The sequence below is a fragment of the Ochotona curzoniae genome, unplaced genomic scaffold (assembly GCF_017591425.1).
Source record: "Ochotona curzoniae isolate NIBS_2020 unplaced genomic scaffold, NIBS_Ocur_1.0 contig_2318, whole genome shotgun sequence".
NCBI classification, from domain to species: domain Eukaryota; kingdom Metazoa; phylum Chordata; class Mammalia; order Lagomorpha; family Ochotonidae; genus Ochotona; species Ochotona curzoniae.
The window spans coordinates 6369690-6390299 of NW_024465419.1; the positions used below are offsets into that span (position 1 = coordinate 6369690).

At 36.8% G+C, this 20610-nt stretch overlaps 1 protein-coding gene across 1 annotated transcript in view; it reads right to left on the reverse strand.

The window, feature by feature from the left end:
* SNTG1 (syntrophin gamma 1) overlaps positions 1-20610 on the reverse strand; it is a 584956-nt gene that overhangs the window by 144061 nt on the left and 420285 nt on the right. Inside the window, exons 9-10 of the mRNA XM_040972717.1 lie at positions 13639-13741; positions 6249-6331 (exon numbers count right to left, since the gene is read on the reverse strand). Of these exons, the coding sequence (XP_040828651.1) occupies positions 6249-6331; positions 13639-13741 (186 nt within the window). The remainder of the gene's footprint in view (positions 1-6248; positions 6332-13638; positions 13742-20610) is intronic.

Consider the following 20610-nt stretch of genomic DNA (forward strand, 5'->3'; position numbering starts at 1 on the left):
ATTTCCAATGAAAATAGAGAAAGTTTAAAAGAGAAGGAGGAGGGGAAGGAATAAAAGAGGTGAGGAAGAAACAGATGGAGAGATAGAGGGAGAGGAAAGAGAGGAGGAAGAGAAATATATGGGGGAAATGCTATGCCAGAGAAGAAAGGAAAGAGGGGAGGAAGAAAACTGAATTCATTCCAAAATAGGAATGATGGGCTGGGGGAAAAACTATAGCTACAAATGCAGAGCCAGTAAGTGACAAAAAATAAAATAAGCAATAAAGTTGTGGAAGCCCACACAAAGTCTCAGCCCATCCACCCATGCAAGGCAATCACTGACAATTAGATACTGGGAGAGAAAAGCGATTTTCAGTTTAATTTTCAGACTCCCTAAGTGATTAGGATAATGATGTTTCTTATATTATGAATCAATCTTACAGGGTAAAGTCATGATCAAGCCCTGTAAGGTTAGTTTATGTATGGTTCTCTGTCCTGCACTCTTTTCAGTCTCTTACTGATGGGTCATGGAGAGGAAGCCTGCTTGTTCTTCAGTGAAGTGGGCTCCCATTTGCCTAGCATCGAAGTACTACTCAAAGAAATGTGTGATCGGTGTTCTAATTTTGTTGCACATTTTTATATTTAATGTCAAAGGTGCAACCAATGCCAGTTTGAAATTAAAATATTGCAACTACGATCAGAAATCAATTTTTGTGTGGATATATTTGGATATATTTGAATAAAACCTTACTGTTGCAGTTAATATTAATGAATGTGACTTTTTCTTTTACCTTCACTTAACTTTCTACACAGTAATAGCATGTTGAATAATGTTAATATTTAAGTTGGCCACTGAGAGTGGGCCATATCACAATTAGACTAGGAAAATATTAACAGTATTTTCATTCATTAAATTTTAAGTAGCGGTGCTGTCAGATTTGTTTTCAGTCTACATATTGAGAGTCTGTAAGTCTAAATATTATTAAACACTACTCTCAGAAATTGCTCTGTTACGACTTGTTTAGGAAACAAAGAACATCACTCTCAATTAAAGAAAAATGTTCCTTGGTATTCTTAAATGAAAGTCACAGATCTTGCAGATAACAAGGTCCCAAGGTCATGGAGAAGCTTAGAGCACAAAGAGCAGCGAAATGCCAATATGGAACATAAAAGAACCATGCTGATAACTCTGAGAATAACTCTGTACTAGGAAATTTCTCAGGTGAATACCTGCTCAGGATTCTAAAGGCACAAGGAAGGGTTTCTTGTTCATATTTTTTGATGACCTCATGTCAGATGTCACAGGTAGGCAGCAGCACCAACTGTGGCATTGTTTGGGTGGCAGAATGAAATGGTGAAGACTCAGCTTGTGTTTTAATTAAACTATGTCTGAATCCCAACCTTCAGACTGATTAGTTATTTAATCTAGTGGCAAGTTATTTAAAATCTCTGTGTCACACTGTGCTTCTCTTCAAAGTGGGCATAATAATAGTAACCATTTGTAAGATTGTGGAAAGAAATTAATGAGGAAGTGCTAAGAGTGCAGCCTGGTACTGAGCTTCATGCTATTTTCAGTATCTTCACAAAGCTAATGGAAATTTTGCATTTATGAATCACAGCAGGTTGATGAGAAGCTTTGCTTAGTAGCAAGGAAGGTAATATGTTTTAAAAATATAATGAGTTAAATAATGCATAAAATTATTTATAAACTCAAGGCATCTAGGAACAACACCCCTTCTGATGCTAGAAGTAGCATGAGTACAATTGTACTGCTACATAGAGTTACCTACACTAAATAGTCTTCACGCATTACAATGTTCCCTGCTACAACTTTGAAAACAGCGATTGGACCCTGCTCAGTTTACAGAGGCAGATGCCAAGGGTGTATTTAAGAATTTTGAATTTTTTCTTCCCAAAGTTTGACATGCATGCATGTAAGGAATAAAGTTACAATCAAACTTTATATAAAAACATCAGATTTCTATGGCCAGGCCAGCTATATCCACAGATTGTCCATCTATAAGGTCTCATGCAGCTTCCCTGTTACACAGACGCTGTGGCATATAGCTGAAATCAACCCAAAACCCTGTTGCACATATGCACTCATGAGAAGTCTAAAATTTCCAGGTATTGATGTTATTTCTCATATTATAAATTTGATGCATCTTAATTGTCATTATACAAAACACTGTAATAAGTAACTTCAATTTCCTACACTAAAATATCTCCATCAATAATCAATCCTAATGAACTCAAGGTATCCAACCAGCAAGTGATAGGATCTACCCAGATCTTTGTTTTTCTAATGAGTGAGCCTACTCATTCATTGTAACAAAACATTACACGCTCATTTATGAGAGGTGAAACAGCAGAAAGGGTGAAGATGTTTTACTTGATCACTCCATTTTCATTGTGTAATTGAAAGTCAGTTACATAAAGATGGCTCCATGTATCTTATAAAAGGAAAAAAGAACTCCCCTCACTTCTTAGGTTCCATAAATAAATGTGATATTAAATACTGAAGACAATAACCATCTGTGGGGGAAGCATGATAAGCTCTGTCTGTGCTGTTTATTGACACAGGTTGTCACAAATATGCATGTGGTATTTGAGATTTCTTCATTGTGGTTCAATGTCTTTATGTAACAAACTGCAAAATTGTCGCTTTCTTTGTTTCTTGCCAGCGCTGACTAGAACTTCAGCAATCCAACTAAGTGGAGAAATATTTAATATCCTATAATGATTCTTTATTTTTTATTTTAACCAGAATATATTTACTTTGAACACTTTTATTCACAGAAGTCAGAGTTACATAGAATTACATTTTAAGGAATATGGAAATGCCCTCATTTTATGATCTTAGAGAATCGTGGCTATTTTTCAACCAGTTTAATACAAAAGGTCAAGAATATTATTTCCTAACTTATTCATAATACAGATGAGAAAAGTGGCATTTCTGAGTCATGGCTCTAAAATATATTCCTTTCCTGTAAATTAACAAATGCTGCACAACAATCACAGCAGAAATTCCCTCACCAGAATAAGAGCTAAGCCGGGCACAGTGCTAACCCAAGTGATGTGAAGGCCTTCGGATGGCAAGGATGAACCACAGCTATACAATGGGCAAGATTGTCCCTCAGAATCTGTTCATCTGATCATCTGAAAGAGAACCCCTTTGTGAATCCACTGGGTCTGGACTAAGGCACAGGGTTCTGGGTTTTGATTGGCAAAGCATGTGGGCTAGCTCCTGTGGCCTAAAATTGGCCACCTATTATGATTAAAAGAATCAGATTATAATTTTTATGTAGGCTAGTAGTGTGGTACTAATATCTTTAATATTTTAAGACTTCATTTTCCCTTTCATTTAGATTCTGCCTCCTAAAGATAGACTAGTTCAGAAAAATGGAACAGTGACTATTTACTCAAATGTTGCTTTCAAAAAGAAGGAAGGCATGTGAATAATTTGAGTCTCTCGTTACATCACAGAATCAAATGTGTCTCTCAAGAACACTGAACATCTGTAGTATGCAAACCTTCCATGAAAAACCTGCTTCACACTGCATAGCAGCCTAGATGGGGCTTCTGTTCACTGATTTTGTTTTGGGTCAGAAAGAACAATGTCGACTTTGCTCCTTGTTTTGTAAATCCCTCTGTAGAGATGTTTCCATTTCTGCATTAAGACATATTCACCTCATGAAAAAAAAAAAGTAGGCCACATTCCACCAGCCTGTGTGATCAGATTGGGATCAGTAACACAGTTCGCTATGGGCAGCAGAGCCCACGATTTTATGGTATCTGAATTCAGCGAAGCAGATGTTGAAAGCATTACAACACAGACAACCACGGTTGCTTTTCTGCTTATATTAAAGTTAGTTTTAAGCATTTGTCTCCAGATTTGCAAATTAAATCTTTTGGGCCAGCAAGTATAATTAATTGTTCCACAAAGCCACTAGAATACTATTTGAATAGAATTAATTTTCTGCAAAAGTGCATAAAATTGGTAAGTATTGATGCTACTTCTTGTATTATGAATTTGTATGTGTCTTGATTATTATTCTCCAAAACACCATAATAAGTAGCTCAAATTTCCTACACTAAAATATCTTAAGCACTGCTTAATGAACATTAAATCCTAACGCTAAATGTGGGAATAAAATGTACCTCTTAAAAATAGAAAAATATAGCTCCAGTAAGAAACAAAGACAATTTTCTTTAACATTTTATGCTCTGGATTTATTCCAGTGTGCTAGAATTGCAGAGTAGGTTTCCTGTTGTAATTATATGTTCCAAAGGACCCCATCTCTCCAGTACTGCCTTGTACTTGTCAGTGGAATGAATTAGAAACTAATCAGCAAAATGTGTACCCTTCTATCATGTACTCAAACTTCCTTACTTCTCGTTACTGTGGAGGGCTTCAAGGGTATTATACAAAAATTAGAGCAATAACATTACTAAATACTTTCTTTCACACAGAGGTAAAGTAGCTCATGTCCTCTTGGAGGTTCAATTGAGATCTTTTGTGAATGAAGGTAAGAGGGAAAAACTCCGGTAGAAGCTGATGGAGCACTAATGGAAACAAAGAATGAGATGGTGAAAACTGGCTCAAACTGTGGCTCTGACTCATTGATCGAGAGTGGTGGTGACTTTTGCCCCCCTCCCACTCATCACTAAGGCATGCCACATGCAGTGTGAGACACAGTAAGCTGAGCAACTCAGGTAGAGCTAGTTGCTTAAAAGAAGGGTCAGCTAAGAATGGAGCAGGCCATTTATAAAGCACATAGGAGCAGAAAAAGAAGATGGAAGACCAAAGTACTGAGGATACCAATACTTGTAGGGCAGAATGTAAATAAAACATACAAATTAGTTATATAAATTCTCATTTTCCTAAAATCATATCTGTGAACTATGTATAATCTGCTATTTTTGTATTGATATCATATTAACATGAAAGTTGCTGAAAATTAGTTAGCAGTAATTATCATGCATTTGCTTTAATGCTAAGGAGAGAGAAAACAGGTCAAACTCAGTTGGCAGCTGTAAGATGTCTGTCTGTGAAAGTGTGAATAGGATTAATGGGTACACAGAATACACATACTTATTTTCCCAGTAGGGATCCAATGTTGTAAGTCACTTAGACTTGGCTGTCTTAGCAAGACTGTATTCCAAGCATCTATTATGTGACAGTTGTATCTGTGGCAGGAGAAATTAAAGAATGGACCAGATGAAATATATCCAGATAAGGTTTGTTTTAGAAAGACATGCTTATATTTTGGTCTTGCCAGATAATCAAGGCACCTGAGGCATTCAGGTGAAGATCAATAGTGTGAATTGTGTGCAGTAAAGGCCACTCAGACACAGAAATGCTCAACAGGAGGGCTTGGAGGCTCAGTGCCAGAATCAGGGGAAGCACCGTGGCGGAAGGATGCAGCCTGAGACAGAAGAGGCAGCTGTGAGTCCTGTGTTTTCCAATAAGGGCAATAGAAAAAAGAAATCTTGTTTCAGGGAAGCTCTTCTGTGTTTCATATTTCTGAGCCTAGGGGAAAACTGTAGATCTTTAGTCACCAGAAAGAATGACTTAATATTTAGAATGTGCGAGTGTTTGAAGAGATGGAGTAAAAGGAATCTCAGAAACATTTGTTAAAAGTTATAAAATTTAAATACAAAAAAGTTATAAAGCATCTCAAATGTATCACAAAATAAAAGTGCAGTTCAGAAGTTTAATTGTACTGTACATCTATGAAATAAATATCAGCTCTATTTTGTATAAAATTTGCTAAAAAGTGTCATTGTACTTTAATATATAATATGTTTATATGTAGCTATTATAATGCAGTAATTTCCTATGAAGCCAAAAATTGCTTAAAATATAACAAGTTATTTTTATCTAGATAATACAATGAATGTGAAGTAAATAATGTGCAGTACGAATTTGCACATAATACATAATATTCTGAACTTCTTATATGCTGTTCCTTATGACCTCTCACTTTTGACTCTTTATAGATTAATTAGGACTTAATGGACACAGACTAGGCAGGAGAAAATAAAACGGCATAAAAAACTGAGCTACTTATTTATTTAACTATTACAATACTTGCAGAATGAAGAATCAAGTACCTCATAACTACCATACTCATCAAAATAAATGATCATGCTTGCAAAATATAAGCAGGTGTATATGTGTGTGCATGTCCATGTGATAAGCGGTATAGTTCTGGGTTTCCTTTGCATTATCACTTTACTGATTTGAACAAACTCCAAGTCTCTTACTGTATTATTGGGGTGATAGTTGAGGTGCAAGCCACTGTCACAAAGAGGAGAGGAGGTGCCACTGCTCTGGTCACTTGGAGCACCTGGAAGAGACAAGGACACAGAACGGCAGCTGTTAGAATGCCTTTCTAGCCCACACCTTTCACATAGAAATGTTGAGTACACACTATTGCGTACACTCAATATTGGCAAGTAAACCAGGTACTAAAATAATATCGTATTTACTCATACCTAATGTAGAGTTTGCAAATATGTTAGCTGGCAGTGGATATCGGGGCAGTAATCAGTACTCACAAATGTGTGCCTTTGATTTCATAAATATTAAGGTTTTAATAAGGGAACCAGGATAGTGTTATTTTACCTGATATTTAAAAGTCACTACTCTCGCACACTATACTTTATGCAAAATTTTGTTTAGCTGCATCACTTTTATTTTTACTTATAGCAAATCGTCACTTTTTCATGGTGCAAAAACATCTTTATGCATTCTGTCTTTGTAAATGTTGAAGGCATATATTTAGCTGCCCTCACCAAAACTATCTAATTTTGTGAATTGCAGTGACAAACTTTCATATTAGGCCCTCATAAGAATTGCATTAATCCTTATTTTTAAATTATTTCAAGGAATCTTTACACAATGGAGTGTTAAACCTGTGATAATGAACTGAAATGAAAATACGCCATTATAAAAATTTTAAAAAGAGTAAGAAATATGGAAGGAGGAAAGTGGATGGAGAAAAATGGCAAGATGAAGGGAGGGTGGTAAGTATTAAACTTTTGTTATTTTCCAACTTTGTACAACATAGTAACTATTAAAAACAGGATTAGAATATGTATTATGCAAGCTCTGATTATTATCAAGAGAAATTATTTAGGGGTTTCTAATAATGTTCAGTATAAACTATAATAGAAATTAACTCCTAATTATTTCAAAAATTATACTTAAATTCAATAATAGATCATATATACCTAATACTTCTAATACAATGCTTCCTTATTTTACTTTATTTTTTTAATTTTCTTTATTGCAAAGTCAGATAAACAGAGAACAGAAGAGACAGAGAGGAAGATCTTACATCTGATGATTCACTCCCCAAGGGGCTTCAACAGAAGGAGCTGAACCAATCTGAAACCAGGAGCCCAGAGCTTCTTCCAGGTCTCCTACGTGGGGGAAGTATCCTGAGGCTTTGGGCCATCCTCAATTGCATTCCTGGACTGCTTTTTCCACAAGCAGGGAGTTGTATGGGAAGCAGGGCTGCCAGGATTAGAACTGGCACCCATACGGGATCCCAGCATATACAAGGCAAGGACTTTAGCCACTAGGCTACATCACTGGACACCTCACACAATGTTTCTAAATATGTCTATTCTCTGATTTTTATGACTCTAAAATTTTGAGCTTTTCTTATAACTAGAATTTTGGAATAGATTTTCTTATAATAACCTGGACTTCGTTTCTCTATTCCTTCAACCTGAGGATATCTCACTTTGTTTTAGCCATTTTTTCTTGTGATGCCTGTCTGTATTTCCATTTTATGAAATTGTATATTCATGCCCATACATACTGCCTTACATATCCATTTGATCTGTATATATGAAGACAAATACATAAAATCTCAAGGCTGGGCCCAGCGCGGTGGCGCAGTGGTTAAGGTCCTCACCTTGCACGCCCGGGATCCCATATGGGCGCCGGTTCTATCCCAGCAGCCCTGCTTCCCTTCCAGCTCCCTGCCTGTGGCCCGGGAAAGCAGTCAAAGACGGCCCAAAGCTTTGGGACCCTGCACCTGCGTGGGAGACCCGGAAGAGGCTCCTGGCTTTGGATTGGCATAGCATGGACCATTGCGTTCACTTGGGGAGTGAATCATCTCGGACGGAAGATCTTCCTCTCTGTCTCTCCTCTCTGTATATCCACCTTTCCAATAAAAACATAATACAAATAAATCTTTAAAAAAAAATCCTAAGGCTGCATTCTAAGCACTCAGATTTCAACTAATACAAGCAAATACAAAATGATGGAGGCTCGCAGCCTAAGAAGCTAGTTATGGGAGTGGAAATGAAGATGGAGCACAATGGGGGCAGAAAATAACAAGTGTAAATGTAAAAGAATGAAATGGAAAGCATATATATAAAAAATAATTAAGGGAGTAATGAGTCATTCAAAGATGAATTAAAATGTAAATCCTAATCAAGAATAATCTATGAGAACAAAGAAAAAAATACAAGTTTCCAATATCCAGAATAAAAGGTCAAAACTGAAAGCTAAAATATATTAAAAGATATAACAGAATATTAATGAATTCGTTTCTGTAAATAAATTGGTAACTTTGTTGAATGAGATAAGTTAAATGTAATGAAATTTTATGAGATTTGATAAGAGTATCAAAAAGCCTACATTTAATAGATGAAAATTATCCAGAATAAAAATATGATACTAGCCTCATATTGCATTTTTTGTCAGTTTATTTCATCATTTAAGAAAAACAATATTGGACTCCTTCTCTCTGTAAATCCATTCTCCAATAAAATAAATATTTAAAAAAATTTTTTTAAATGAAAAATGAAAAACAATACTGCTGTTAATAGATTCTTTGTGAAAATAGAAAGTTAGCATTCCTCAAATTCTGTGAAGAAATGATAAAGTTAATTTCAAAGCTGCACTAAAACTTATGAGTTAAGAAAAACTTCAAATATGTTCTGCAGAATCATAGATAAGGGACAAGAATTCTTAAAAATTTACTGGCAAATTGCATCCAACAAAATATAAAAAGTCAATCACTGCATGATGAAATAGACTTTGCCCTGAAAGTACAGGCTTAGGTTGATATTCAAAATAAATATTTTTAAATTCACCATATTAACAAATAAAAATATATAACATGTCAATGGAAGGACAACACACATATTATAGAAAATTCAGCATTAGCTTATTTTAAGAAACTATTTTCTATGTTGTAAGAATAGAAGACACATCCTTAACAGGAAACCAAAAGTCTGAGAACATGCACAGCTAAGTCACAATGAATGATAAAAGACTGGTCAAGTCCAGCATGCATTAGGAACAAAGAAAAATGTATTCTCTTAAACTTTGTCACTGTTGGGCCTGGCGCGGTGGCGCAGTGGTTAAGGTCCTCACCTTGCACGCCCGGGATCCCATATGGGCGCTGGTTCTATCCCGGCAGCCCCACTTCCCTTCCAGCTCCCTGCCTGTGGCCTGGGAAAGCAGTCGAGGATGGCCCAAGGCTTTGGGACACTGCACCCACATGGGAGACCCGGAAGAGGCTCCTGGCTTTGGATTGGCCTAGCATAGGCCGTTGCACTCACTTGGGGAGTGAACCATTGAACAGAAGATCTTCCTCTCTGTCTCTCCTCTCTGTATATCCGCCTTTCTAATAAATAAATAATAAAAATAAATCTTTTTTTTTTTCATTGGAAAGGCGGATATACAGAGAGGAGAGACAGAGAGGAAGATCTTCCGTCCGATGATTCACTCCCCAAGTGAGCGCAAAGGGCCGATACTATGCCAGTCCAAAGCCAGGAGCCTCTTCCGGGTCTCCCACGCAGGTGCAGGGTCCCAAAGTTTTGGGCCGTCCTCGACTGCTTTCCCAGGCCACAGGCAGGGAGCTGGAAGGGAAGCGGGGCTGCCGGGATTAGAACCGGCGCCCATATGGGATCCCGGGCGTGCAAGGTGAGGACCTTAACCACTTGCGCCACCGCTCTGGGCCCCCAAAAATAAATCTTTAAAAAAAAAAAAAAAACTTTGTCACTGTTTCACTGTATGTTCTAGTTATAACCACTGGCACAGTGTCAGAATTAAAGAATACTAGACTGGGACAGTACTGAAGTTTCTAATTTATGGATGATTTATTACTGAAAAAAATACAATGATATACAAAATGTATGATCAACATTATTAAGGTATGTGACAGAATATTTTAATAAAATATTACTTATCAGCAAAAACAATTTTACAATAACATTAACAAGTGAAATTAAAATATTAAAAACACACAGAAATAAATTTGTTATGCAAGAATTTTCCACTGAAACCACTAAAATATTATGACATTAAATTAAAACATAAATAAGCGGATAGTTATATTTAATGTCTAAAAATATATAGCTGTTGATGTGTTGTCTCCATATTTTCTATAATTCAGTTCAGTCCCATGCAAAATCCCAGTCAAGTTTCTGTGAAGTGGAGATATTTTGAATGCATTTCAAAACTGTCTGCAGTCTAAAAAGTATATCTATAATGTTTGCAATGCAGGACCCCCCAAAACCCAAACAATACTGACAAACTACAATCTGGAATAAATTGTTCCTGATGATTTAGCGACAGTGCAATTTTGTAGTTAAACACTTACTTTTGTTTTAAAAAATTCACAAATCAACAAAATAAGAAACGGTTCAGCAATTGATCCAAGAATACATGAAAGAATTACAACAGTGATTAATAAATACCTGAAAAAAAAACTTGTTCACTAGCAACAAAGCAAACGTTCAATTAAAAATGAGCAAGGGGTGAGCACTGTGTCACTGTGTTAGAGCTGATGGCTGCAGTGCTGGCATCCTACAGGAGTACTAGTTTGTGCCCCCTCCTCCACTTCAGATTCAGCTCCCTGTAAATGACCTGGGACAAGGAATGAAATATATGCCAAGGGTTTGGTCCTTGCCTCACACCAGGGATACCTCCTTTCTGGATCCTAGCTTCAACCTTGCTTGCCTCTGGTCATTATGGTCAGTTTGGGCATGAGTTAGGCAGAATATAGCTCTGTCTCTCCCTCTCAATCTGTAACTCTGATTTTCAAAACTAAATAAATCTTTAAAAATAAAAATGGATAAAATAATTCATCTGACATTTCTCTAAAGGAAACACAAATTATCAAGCATTTACAACGTACTCTCAGTATCAATAATCAGGGGAATGTAAATCAAAACCCTCAACCAGATTTAACCCTTGTGCAATTACACTGGCTGTTGTAAAAGTGTGCCAGCACTAAGCAATGTTAATAATAAAGCGGAGGAAAGAGAAAAACAGATTCTTACATATCATTGCTGGGAATGTAAAGTGGGAAAGCTATTATGTACAATGGTGTAGAAGTTCTTCAAAACCTAAAACAAAAGAATAAATCTATTCTATATTAATGTCACACCTAATTACATATCCAAAGGAATTAAATAATTATTCTGAAGATACGCCTTCACTCTCATTTTCAGTATGAATAAATTATTTTTAAAAATCTGGTAAAATCTGGAATATACATGCATGGTATAGACCTCAACTATTAAGAAGAATGAAACCCTGAGCTTTATGGCAATATGTATAGCTCAGAGGTAATCATGTTAAGAGTACTAAGTCATCTACCTAAAGTTGAGTAACGCACATTCTCATTTGTGTGAATGCTAGACAGTTGATGTCTTAGAAGTATGGAATGATGTTTAATACAGACTGGAAAGGGGAGGAGGGGAATGCATAGAAAAGGGTTGGTTAGTGCGTATACAATATAATTAAATTGCATGACTAAGTTTCAGTATATTGTCATCACAGTAAGTTATCTACAGCTAATACCTGTTGATTTTGCATTTTCAGAATATTTGGAAAGGTTTCAATATAATCAAGAGTATAAAGAAGTAACAGTGCAGCTGATGAAATACTCATTACCCTAATTCCATCATATAATGGCATATAATCATATTAAAGCATGGATTTTCACATTGGAGTCCATGACTGTTCTCAATTAGTACGTATTAGTCAAAAATAATATTTAGAAATAGGCATTTTAGTGTAGTGGTGACGATGCCTGTTTAGGAAGCCCACATCCACATTCGTGTAACTGAGTCTGTTACCTGAATCTTTGACCTCATAGCTATGGCTCAGGTGATTCAAGTCCTGCCACCAACATGGAAACCCTAGGTGGAGTTCCTGGATTTCAGTGTTAATCTCCAGCCTAATCTCTGCCCTTGAGGGTATTTGGGACGTGGAGCAGTGGACAGGAACTCAGCATGTGTCTGTATGCCCGTCTAATAAATACTGAAATTGAAAATGTAGTAACATTTTTAAGATTAAAAAACAAAGAATAAGACATCTGGTCATATGACACAATACAGATGAATCTGGAGAGTAAGTTTTAAGAATAATAAATCAACCCCAGAGAGACAGCTCTGCATCTGAGGTAGGCAAACTCTCGCAATATCAAGTAAATGGGCTGCCCAGGTATGAGTGATAGAAACATGGTGTTGTTGTTTAAGAGGTGAGAGCTTCTGTTCCACAGATCTGTCCCACGATAAGGTGCAAATGGTTCACATCCCTGCCTTACATGTTAACAAACGATTTGCATGGGGCAGCTTACAGTATGTAATACTCACCCCTCAAAAGGTTCCCACTTTGAAATGTGTTTAGCAAATTATTAGCAACTGAATTATATGTTACTGGTAATTATACTATTAGATGGTAGTAAAATAAAATTGTGAATCTGCCCACAGACTTGTTTATATCTTAACAACAGCAAGATACTGGAAAGAGCTGTGGTATATATAAAAGGAGCAAGCAAGAATACATTTTACTAATTTCATACAATGGCATGATAAGTAAACTTAGAAATGAAAAATAAACAAGTATACAAAGAACTGCATCTGAGAAAAAACATTCCAAATGAAAGAATCCACATATAAAAATGTTAAGTAACACTCTGATTCTGTTCCTCAGGGTTTTGCAAGAGGCGATAGGTGTTGCAGCACTGTTGTTTACCAAAGAGAAGCATCGAAATTCCTCCATAACGGAGAGATGTGTACATGAACCAAAGGTGATCCTTATCAGAACTATACGATGTGTGCACTAAAAACCATAAACTATGCGTCGGGGAAGCATACATTCATTTTTTGTTTAGCAATGATATTTGATAATATGCCACTCACTTCAGAAAAATGGAAACTGATTCTGTACTTTTCAGTTAGTCTTATGTGAATTGTTGCATTTCCACAAAGGCCAATGCTCCTACTATTATCAGGATGACCTTTGAGAACATTTTTATTTAGCAAGCTCCTTAATCAGATCAGTGCGTCTCATATTTTCTGTGTACAGAAGACATATTCCCCAAACACCATAAATGCAATTTAAGATAGTTGTAATGAGATCATAATGTTTGATATGATGTCCATTTTTAAAACCAATTATCTCTCCAACTAGAGAGTGGTAAAGAACATTAACAAGATGAAAACATTTTAAAAGAAAAACAAAATCTCTTCTCTTTGCTTAGGATTAATGGTATACTAATGCTTGTGTTGAAGCAGGAGTCCCAAACGAAAAAAGTGGTTTTTTTTATGGTCAGAAAATAATGGCTTGGACAGTAACATAATGGTATAAATGTACACGTTGTTCATAAATGCTTACATGCACAGTCTTCATTCAACGGGAGTTTGAGGAAAGCAGGTGCTCTTTTTAAAAATGATACTGTTAGGGTCACTTCTTCTCCCGCATTCCGTAGAACCTGAACCTATAGGTGAAATATTACAAACAAAACATTACCACTGTGTTCCCAAATGCTCTTTTTCGAGCTGCAATGCCTTGAAATAACAAATTGTCCTTTTTATTCTCTGATTTTCCTCATAGTAAAAAATACAACCTTGCTGCTAACAGCCCTAAATGCTCATCGTTGCCCTGCCTCTCTGTGCTCTCCTTCACACACAACATGCACATTCCAGTCACACTGACTTGGATCATCGTGATTTTATCATATACACAAGAAACACGAGAAAGCATCACTAAATCTGTAGAAACGTGTTCAGACTATTGCATTCACTAACTTGAAAATACTATTGAACATCCACTATATATCCTAAAATGAGATGAGCTTTGCAATACAAATGATGATTCCAGATGTGTTGAACTGAGTCTATTCAGATCAAATAAAACTGCCTCATGGGAAAACAGGCAGCACCATGTTAGTTCATCAACAAAAATTATCTTTTCTTGTTTCATATAAATTCACAACAACACTGAAATCTTTCTATCAGTAACTCTCAATCCTCATGTTATTTTATTAATGTTTTGATTCTGCCAGTAAAGTCAGTGCCAATCTATCCAAAACCATTTTGAGAAGAAGGCAAGCAATGTAGAATTCAAGGACAAAAATATTATTAGTGTAAGAACAAAAATTTAGCTGTGTATTGTATCTGTAAATAATACAAATATATTTATATCTCTAAACTCTTGTACAAACTAAGGGGCGTGCTAAGAATAGTTAGGGAAGAAGTTGTTACCATGAAAACATATGTTAACGCATACTTACTTCTGCCTAGTGTAACAAGAACTTGTGCTATAATTCATTAACCATCCACAAGAGGTGGATTGTTTATAACCACCTGAGACAGTCCGTGTCCACTATAACTGTTATTGGCACAGCCCATAAACAACAAAGGCCTAATCCTCACGGTGCCTACATTAGGGCCACAGGATACAAGAATTAACCTACAATGAAAAGTTATTCTCCTACAAGTCTTGGAAACAGTCCAGTGGAAGCATGATGGACTTGGGAAAACGCACGATGGACACACATTATAAACCTAGAGGGGAGAATGGAGGGAAGGGGAGGGAATGTGAGGAAGAGGGAGGGGAGAGCCCACCACCAACTAAATTGTATCAAAAAAATTAAAAAAAAAAAAGAAAAAGAAGTTAAGACACCTATGTCCTGTAAAACAGAACCTGGGTACAAGTCCCAGTTCTGTTCCTAATTTCATCTTCTGCCAGTACTCACCATGGGAGCTGGATACACAAACTAGTAAACATTAATTTTAAATTTCAGTAATTTAACAATTTACTTTTAAAATATTGGTTATAAATTGTACAGACACATATAACTATTCTTTATAGGAACATAAACCAGGGCATTATATTAACAATGCACAAAGGCTAAACTGAAGTTTATTAGTTACACAGAAATGACATCACAGAAATAATATGGCAAGGAAAATATAGAGGATTCTATACAGAATGCACGGATGTAAAGCCTATTTCAATCTAACCTGTAAACCTGTAAGAGACATCTAAAATGAAGTCCATATATGAATTTTAATTTTGCAAGTTGTTTTTAAGATTTATTTGTTTTTATTGGAAAGGCAGATATACAGAGAGGAGAAAAGACAGAGAGGAAGATCTTCCGTCCCATGAATCACTCCCCAAGTGGCCACAATGGATGGAGCTGAGCCAATCCAAAGCCAGGAGCCAGGAGCTTCTTCCGGGTCTCCAATGTGGGTTCAAGGTCCCAAGGCTTTGGGCTGTCCTCATCTGCTTTCCCAGGCCACAAGCAGGGAGCTGGATGGGAAGCAGGGCCACCAGGATTAGAACCGGTGCCCATGTGGGATCCCAGCATATACAAGGCGAAGACCTTAACTACTACGTTATCGCGCCCGGCCCTAATTTTGCAAGTTTTACTAATTAAGTTGAGCCAAGTTATTCTTTTAAAATGGACATGAAGGCAACTGTTACTTCTTATTTGTTCATTTTGGTCTCAGTTTGTATAAACAACTCCTACACAGGGCCATTGGCAATTTAATTCTGCAATTATGCTGTAGGATGATCTCTAAAGAAAAGTTCTCTATTTCACAGATTTGTTAAAATTAATAAATAGGGGAACACAGTGTCGCATTTATCTTTTTGCTCTTGCATTGCAAAATGCAGAAACATAATTCTACACTGCTTTTAAAATAGATTAACTTGACAGTTTAGACACCAGTCAACAGGCATGTGTCAAATACCGGAGTACCGTCATTCAATTTCCAGTTAAGGCTCCTTCTCCCATTGCCAGCCAAAGCATCCCCCGGGAACAGCAGTGATGATGGCTCCCGATCTGGTAACTGACACTTCTCCAAGCAATGTGGATTGCATTCCTAGCCCTCACTAAGGCACCAGCCAGGCCCCAATCAATGTGATTTATCTTTTTCTGTCTGACTCTCCTGTCACTTCTCCTCAAACAAATGAATTATTTTTTTAAGCTGGCTATATGAGGTACCTGAAAAAGCCAATAGATAAGTGAAATTGAAAGATAATTTCTAGTGCAAGAAAACGGCATCAATGCAATGTTGTCATAATAGGCATTTTTAAATCCCCTTATATTTTAAAGCAGCATCATAAAACTTAACCTACACATGAAAAATAAGTGGACTGTTACCCAGATTCCATTTGCTCTATCTTGAACATCCCTATCTTTGTTAATTAACTGAAACATCCATCATGGGCCTTCAAACTCTATGATTCAGAGATGGCAATAGCACAGATGCAGCACTAAAAATATCAAGATTTCATAATGAGTTATACTCTGTGGTTGTATGTAACAAGATTTTCTCTACTGGAAATTAGGCCTAGTAACCTGAGTAACAAATCTGCTTGAGTTCTTAATTTGATTTTAAGAAAAGTCTTACATTAAATCGCATTTCGGATCAATTGCATTCATTTGCATGAATAACATCACCTCATGCTAATTATCCTGACATAATCACTATGTATTCTGAAGTTACAATATAACTTCAGATTTATAAAATAAAACTGTGAGGTAAATAAAGCAAAATTTGTGCCATTTTGTTTTCAAGATCAGAACTGGAACACTTTGAAATGCTCTGAGATTTACTCAACCGTAACATCTAGTATATGACAGACTGACAAATAAAACTACATGTATAAATGACTTCATTCTTTCTTCTATGCTATTTTATTATTAAGGTCAATGGCAAATCTGAAATAATTTTGTATAGATCATATTTTATTATTATAATAACTCAGAAAGTCATTATTGCCTGTCAGCTTCCAAATATCTCCTTATCAATACAGTCCAACTATATGGATTTTTTTGTTTCTTCGTTTGCTTATGTGAGAGAGAAAAAGAGTTTTATTTAGTTGTAGAAAACAAGAAAGTAGTGAAGATCATTATCTTTATATTGGCAAGTTTGCATTTGTATATATTAGTTGCTTATGCTTATGACTTATTTTTGGGGGGTCAATACATAAAGCAATTGAATCAGTTCAACAAATATATATACCAAGGGTCTATTTAAACCAAAAATACCATATGCAAAAACAGAAGGTGCAACTTCGACACTAATTTGATAAAACCCTTACTCTACCAAACTGATTAGGGCTAAATTACTTACTATTAATTTAAAGAAAATAAAAGGAAAGAGAGGGGTTTTGGTTTTCCTTTGTTTTTGCCTAGGAAATAATTCAATATTTTTTCTTGTAAAAGCAATTCCAAGACACCAAGAGTCCACAATATTTCAATAACACACTGGCTGAGAGGGCTTTTCTGGAGATGTGGCTTCTAAAATAATAGAAAGATAAGTTGTTATCCTGCTGTATTAAGGACATGTGATGGTTCATTGATGGGAAAATTCTGTCTGGTAAACTAATATCAAAACCCACTGAAATTGTCATGTTATTGTCACTCTCCAACAGACATGCTATTATATAAAGCCAGTTAGCATCTAGTTTAGGCTCCAGTTTCCTGTTGAGTAGGGAAGGGAAGGTCACACCTGAGCCCCCTCGCTTTTCTCTTCCTCTCCTTCCTTCTTCTCTGGAGGCTTCTCATAAATTTTTCCTGAAGGAGTTACTGTCATTTCATCTCAGGTGCACATTTCGGGAGCATAGCCTGTATCTCCTTCCTGGCTGGGTATCTTCCTAAAGTCAACATATGAGAGGATTGGGACCAGAATCTGAGCTGTGTAACATACTTGTTATTCAAGGATCATGAGCATGAAAACTCTAACAAGTTACAGCCCTCTCAGGGACAAGTGAGATCCACTGAGTCCAGAAGACACAGCTCTGTGGCCAAGATCTGTAAGCAATGCCTGTAGACTGCATATCAAAGACTGTAATGGGGTTATTAATCACAGCACAATGTCCAGCTGGTGAAGAATCCAGGGTGTGAGAGACTCAAAGCCACAAAAGAAAATCCTCTAGTCCTTCCAACAATCTGATGAGAATCTTTTCATCCAGCCAGCCAGTTGCTAAGGAACTCAGTAAAACTTCATATCCAAATGGAATTCTGGGCCCACAGTTTGGAGAATTGGTAGCACTGTTGCAATGAGAATCTTCACCACAACATTTGAAAAACTAACGTCTTGGCCAGTTTTATTGGTCAGATGGTTCAGATGTCCCAAGAAAAATGCATTCTTGGGCTTTTCACAGCTCTGATTCCCTGGACAGCAACAGCTTCCGGTGTTCACAGGTTCTGCAGTGTCACGACCAGGCCAGTCCCATCCTATCCTCAGCTATTGCTACCTTCTGTAAAATCTGACCTGTCCGACTTCTTCAATTTGCACTTCAAATGTTCCTGGAGCCACAATCAGATAGTTAGCCACATTGCTTACTTGTAACAGCAGAGCGAGATTTGGTAGATGAATGGGGACTAGGTCCTCATTCTTCTTGGGTGAAGTTTCCCTGAAGAAAATTCATCCAGATGAACTTTGCATGAGATACATGACCCAAAAGGCCTGGGCTCTCCATCAGGGCCACCTCTGAAACCAAAGCCTATGTCACCTCACATTGGCACCCTTAACACCAAACAATGGAGACCACCTCAACTATCCCTTTTTTCTGAAAAGCAGACAATTGGAGGAAAGGATGAAGTTCAGAAATACTAGCATCATACATAGAACTCAAGTCCCAGTTCATTGAGTGTAAATACTACAGTGTTTTTTCGCTAGTCACTCTGCTAATGCTGTTATCACTGCCATTCTCTTGAACTGTCTCATTGTCTAAGGTGCACAGTCAAGAAAACAAGCCAGCCAAAGGCGCAGAATCCCCTTGCCCTCTCAAATGCGCTCCTTGCCCTCTCAAATGCAGAGTCTCAGGCCATTTCCCCACCAGCTGCTGCTGCTCTGTCATTGACTATACCTCAGCAGCAGCAGGGAGATTCTTAAATAAACAGCTTGCTTTCTCTTATCAAACACAGTCAGTATTTATTGAGCTCCCAGGTGTTTCAGATTAGATGCTTATGCACACCCTCCGTTTCCTTTCAATGATGAAGAGTAGTTTTATAAGATAAAAACACCACATATTAAGTATAAAGGTACTTCCAAATATTTATGGAAAATTTGGATCAAAATTTGAGGGGCAGATTTTTTTTTTCATAACACATGAATATACATATTGTGAATTAAAAACTATTCATGGATTTCCAAAATTTGAGGGAGGGACAGATGACTGACACAGACTTTAAGATGTACTTGGGGTGGCCACCTCCATAGCAGAGTGCCTGGGTTCAATCCTCAGCCTCAGCTCCCAGCTGAGACCCTGGAAGAACACGGTGAAGTTGCAATGATTGGTTTTCTGTCACAGGCACAGGAAAAGAAGAATGAGATCTCAGATCCTAGGCTTTCTGTTACCCTCTTTAGAAGTGGATGGAAGATTCTCTCCTTCTCTCAAAAAAAATTAATTACTTAAAAATGTAAAAATTGATGACACCAAAATACATTTCTTCCATGTGTATATTTCCACGTGCTTTGTGAAGTGTGCTCATAAAGTTCACTTTCCGAGCCCAGAGCGAGAAAAGATGTGTGCTACAGGCTCAGGATGAAAGTTTGAAATAGAACACTGAGATAGAGAACATCTATGGCCTTAGATAGCCCGTGTCTATTGAAAGTTCTTTGTATCTAATATTATTTAAAATGACTATACTGGTTGGAAATAATTTAGCGATCATATTTATTTTAAATCCATAACACTAAAACCATATCTATGTTAATGTCCAAGCTATAAAGCACATGTCTGATTTAATCAAAGCTCTTGGGGGAGAGGGGGAAAGCTAAATTCACACACACTTTACCCTTATTTTTCTAGAACTTTGTGTAACAGTATCTCAAACATAATGAATTGTCAAGAACTGAAAAACAAAGCTAAACATTATCACACCCACATTAGATTCACAGCTGTGGAATATAGTTGCTAAGTATTTGTTTATGCATATGACACCATGTTTCCACAACATGAGAAGTAAATATTTTAGATCTGCTGACACTGCTCCTTGCCATGTACTGTCATTTCAGTCTATTGCAAGAGTCATTTAAATATGTTTTTCTGAATTGTAAACGCTGTCCCCCAATTCACACTGAGTACAGTATAAACACTCTGATGCCACTAGCTGCATTGTGAGGGCTCTCAAAGCAGGCTGTGCCAGCACTTACTTGGTGAGTAAAGTCTGTACAGGGAGAAGCACAGCAATATTGCTTCAGAAAGACTGTGCTTTCTTGAGGAGTCAGGAATTTCAACCACTTAAACAAGCTCGAATTGCCACAAACAAAATGTTATTAAGTCAGCATGATAAAAAAAAAAAAACCTGTTTTATATGTTAATAAATAAAGAAGCATTCCCATT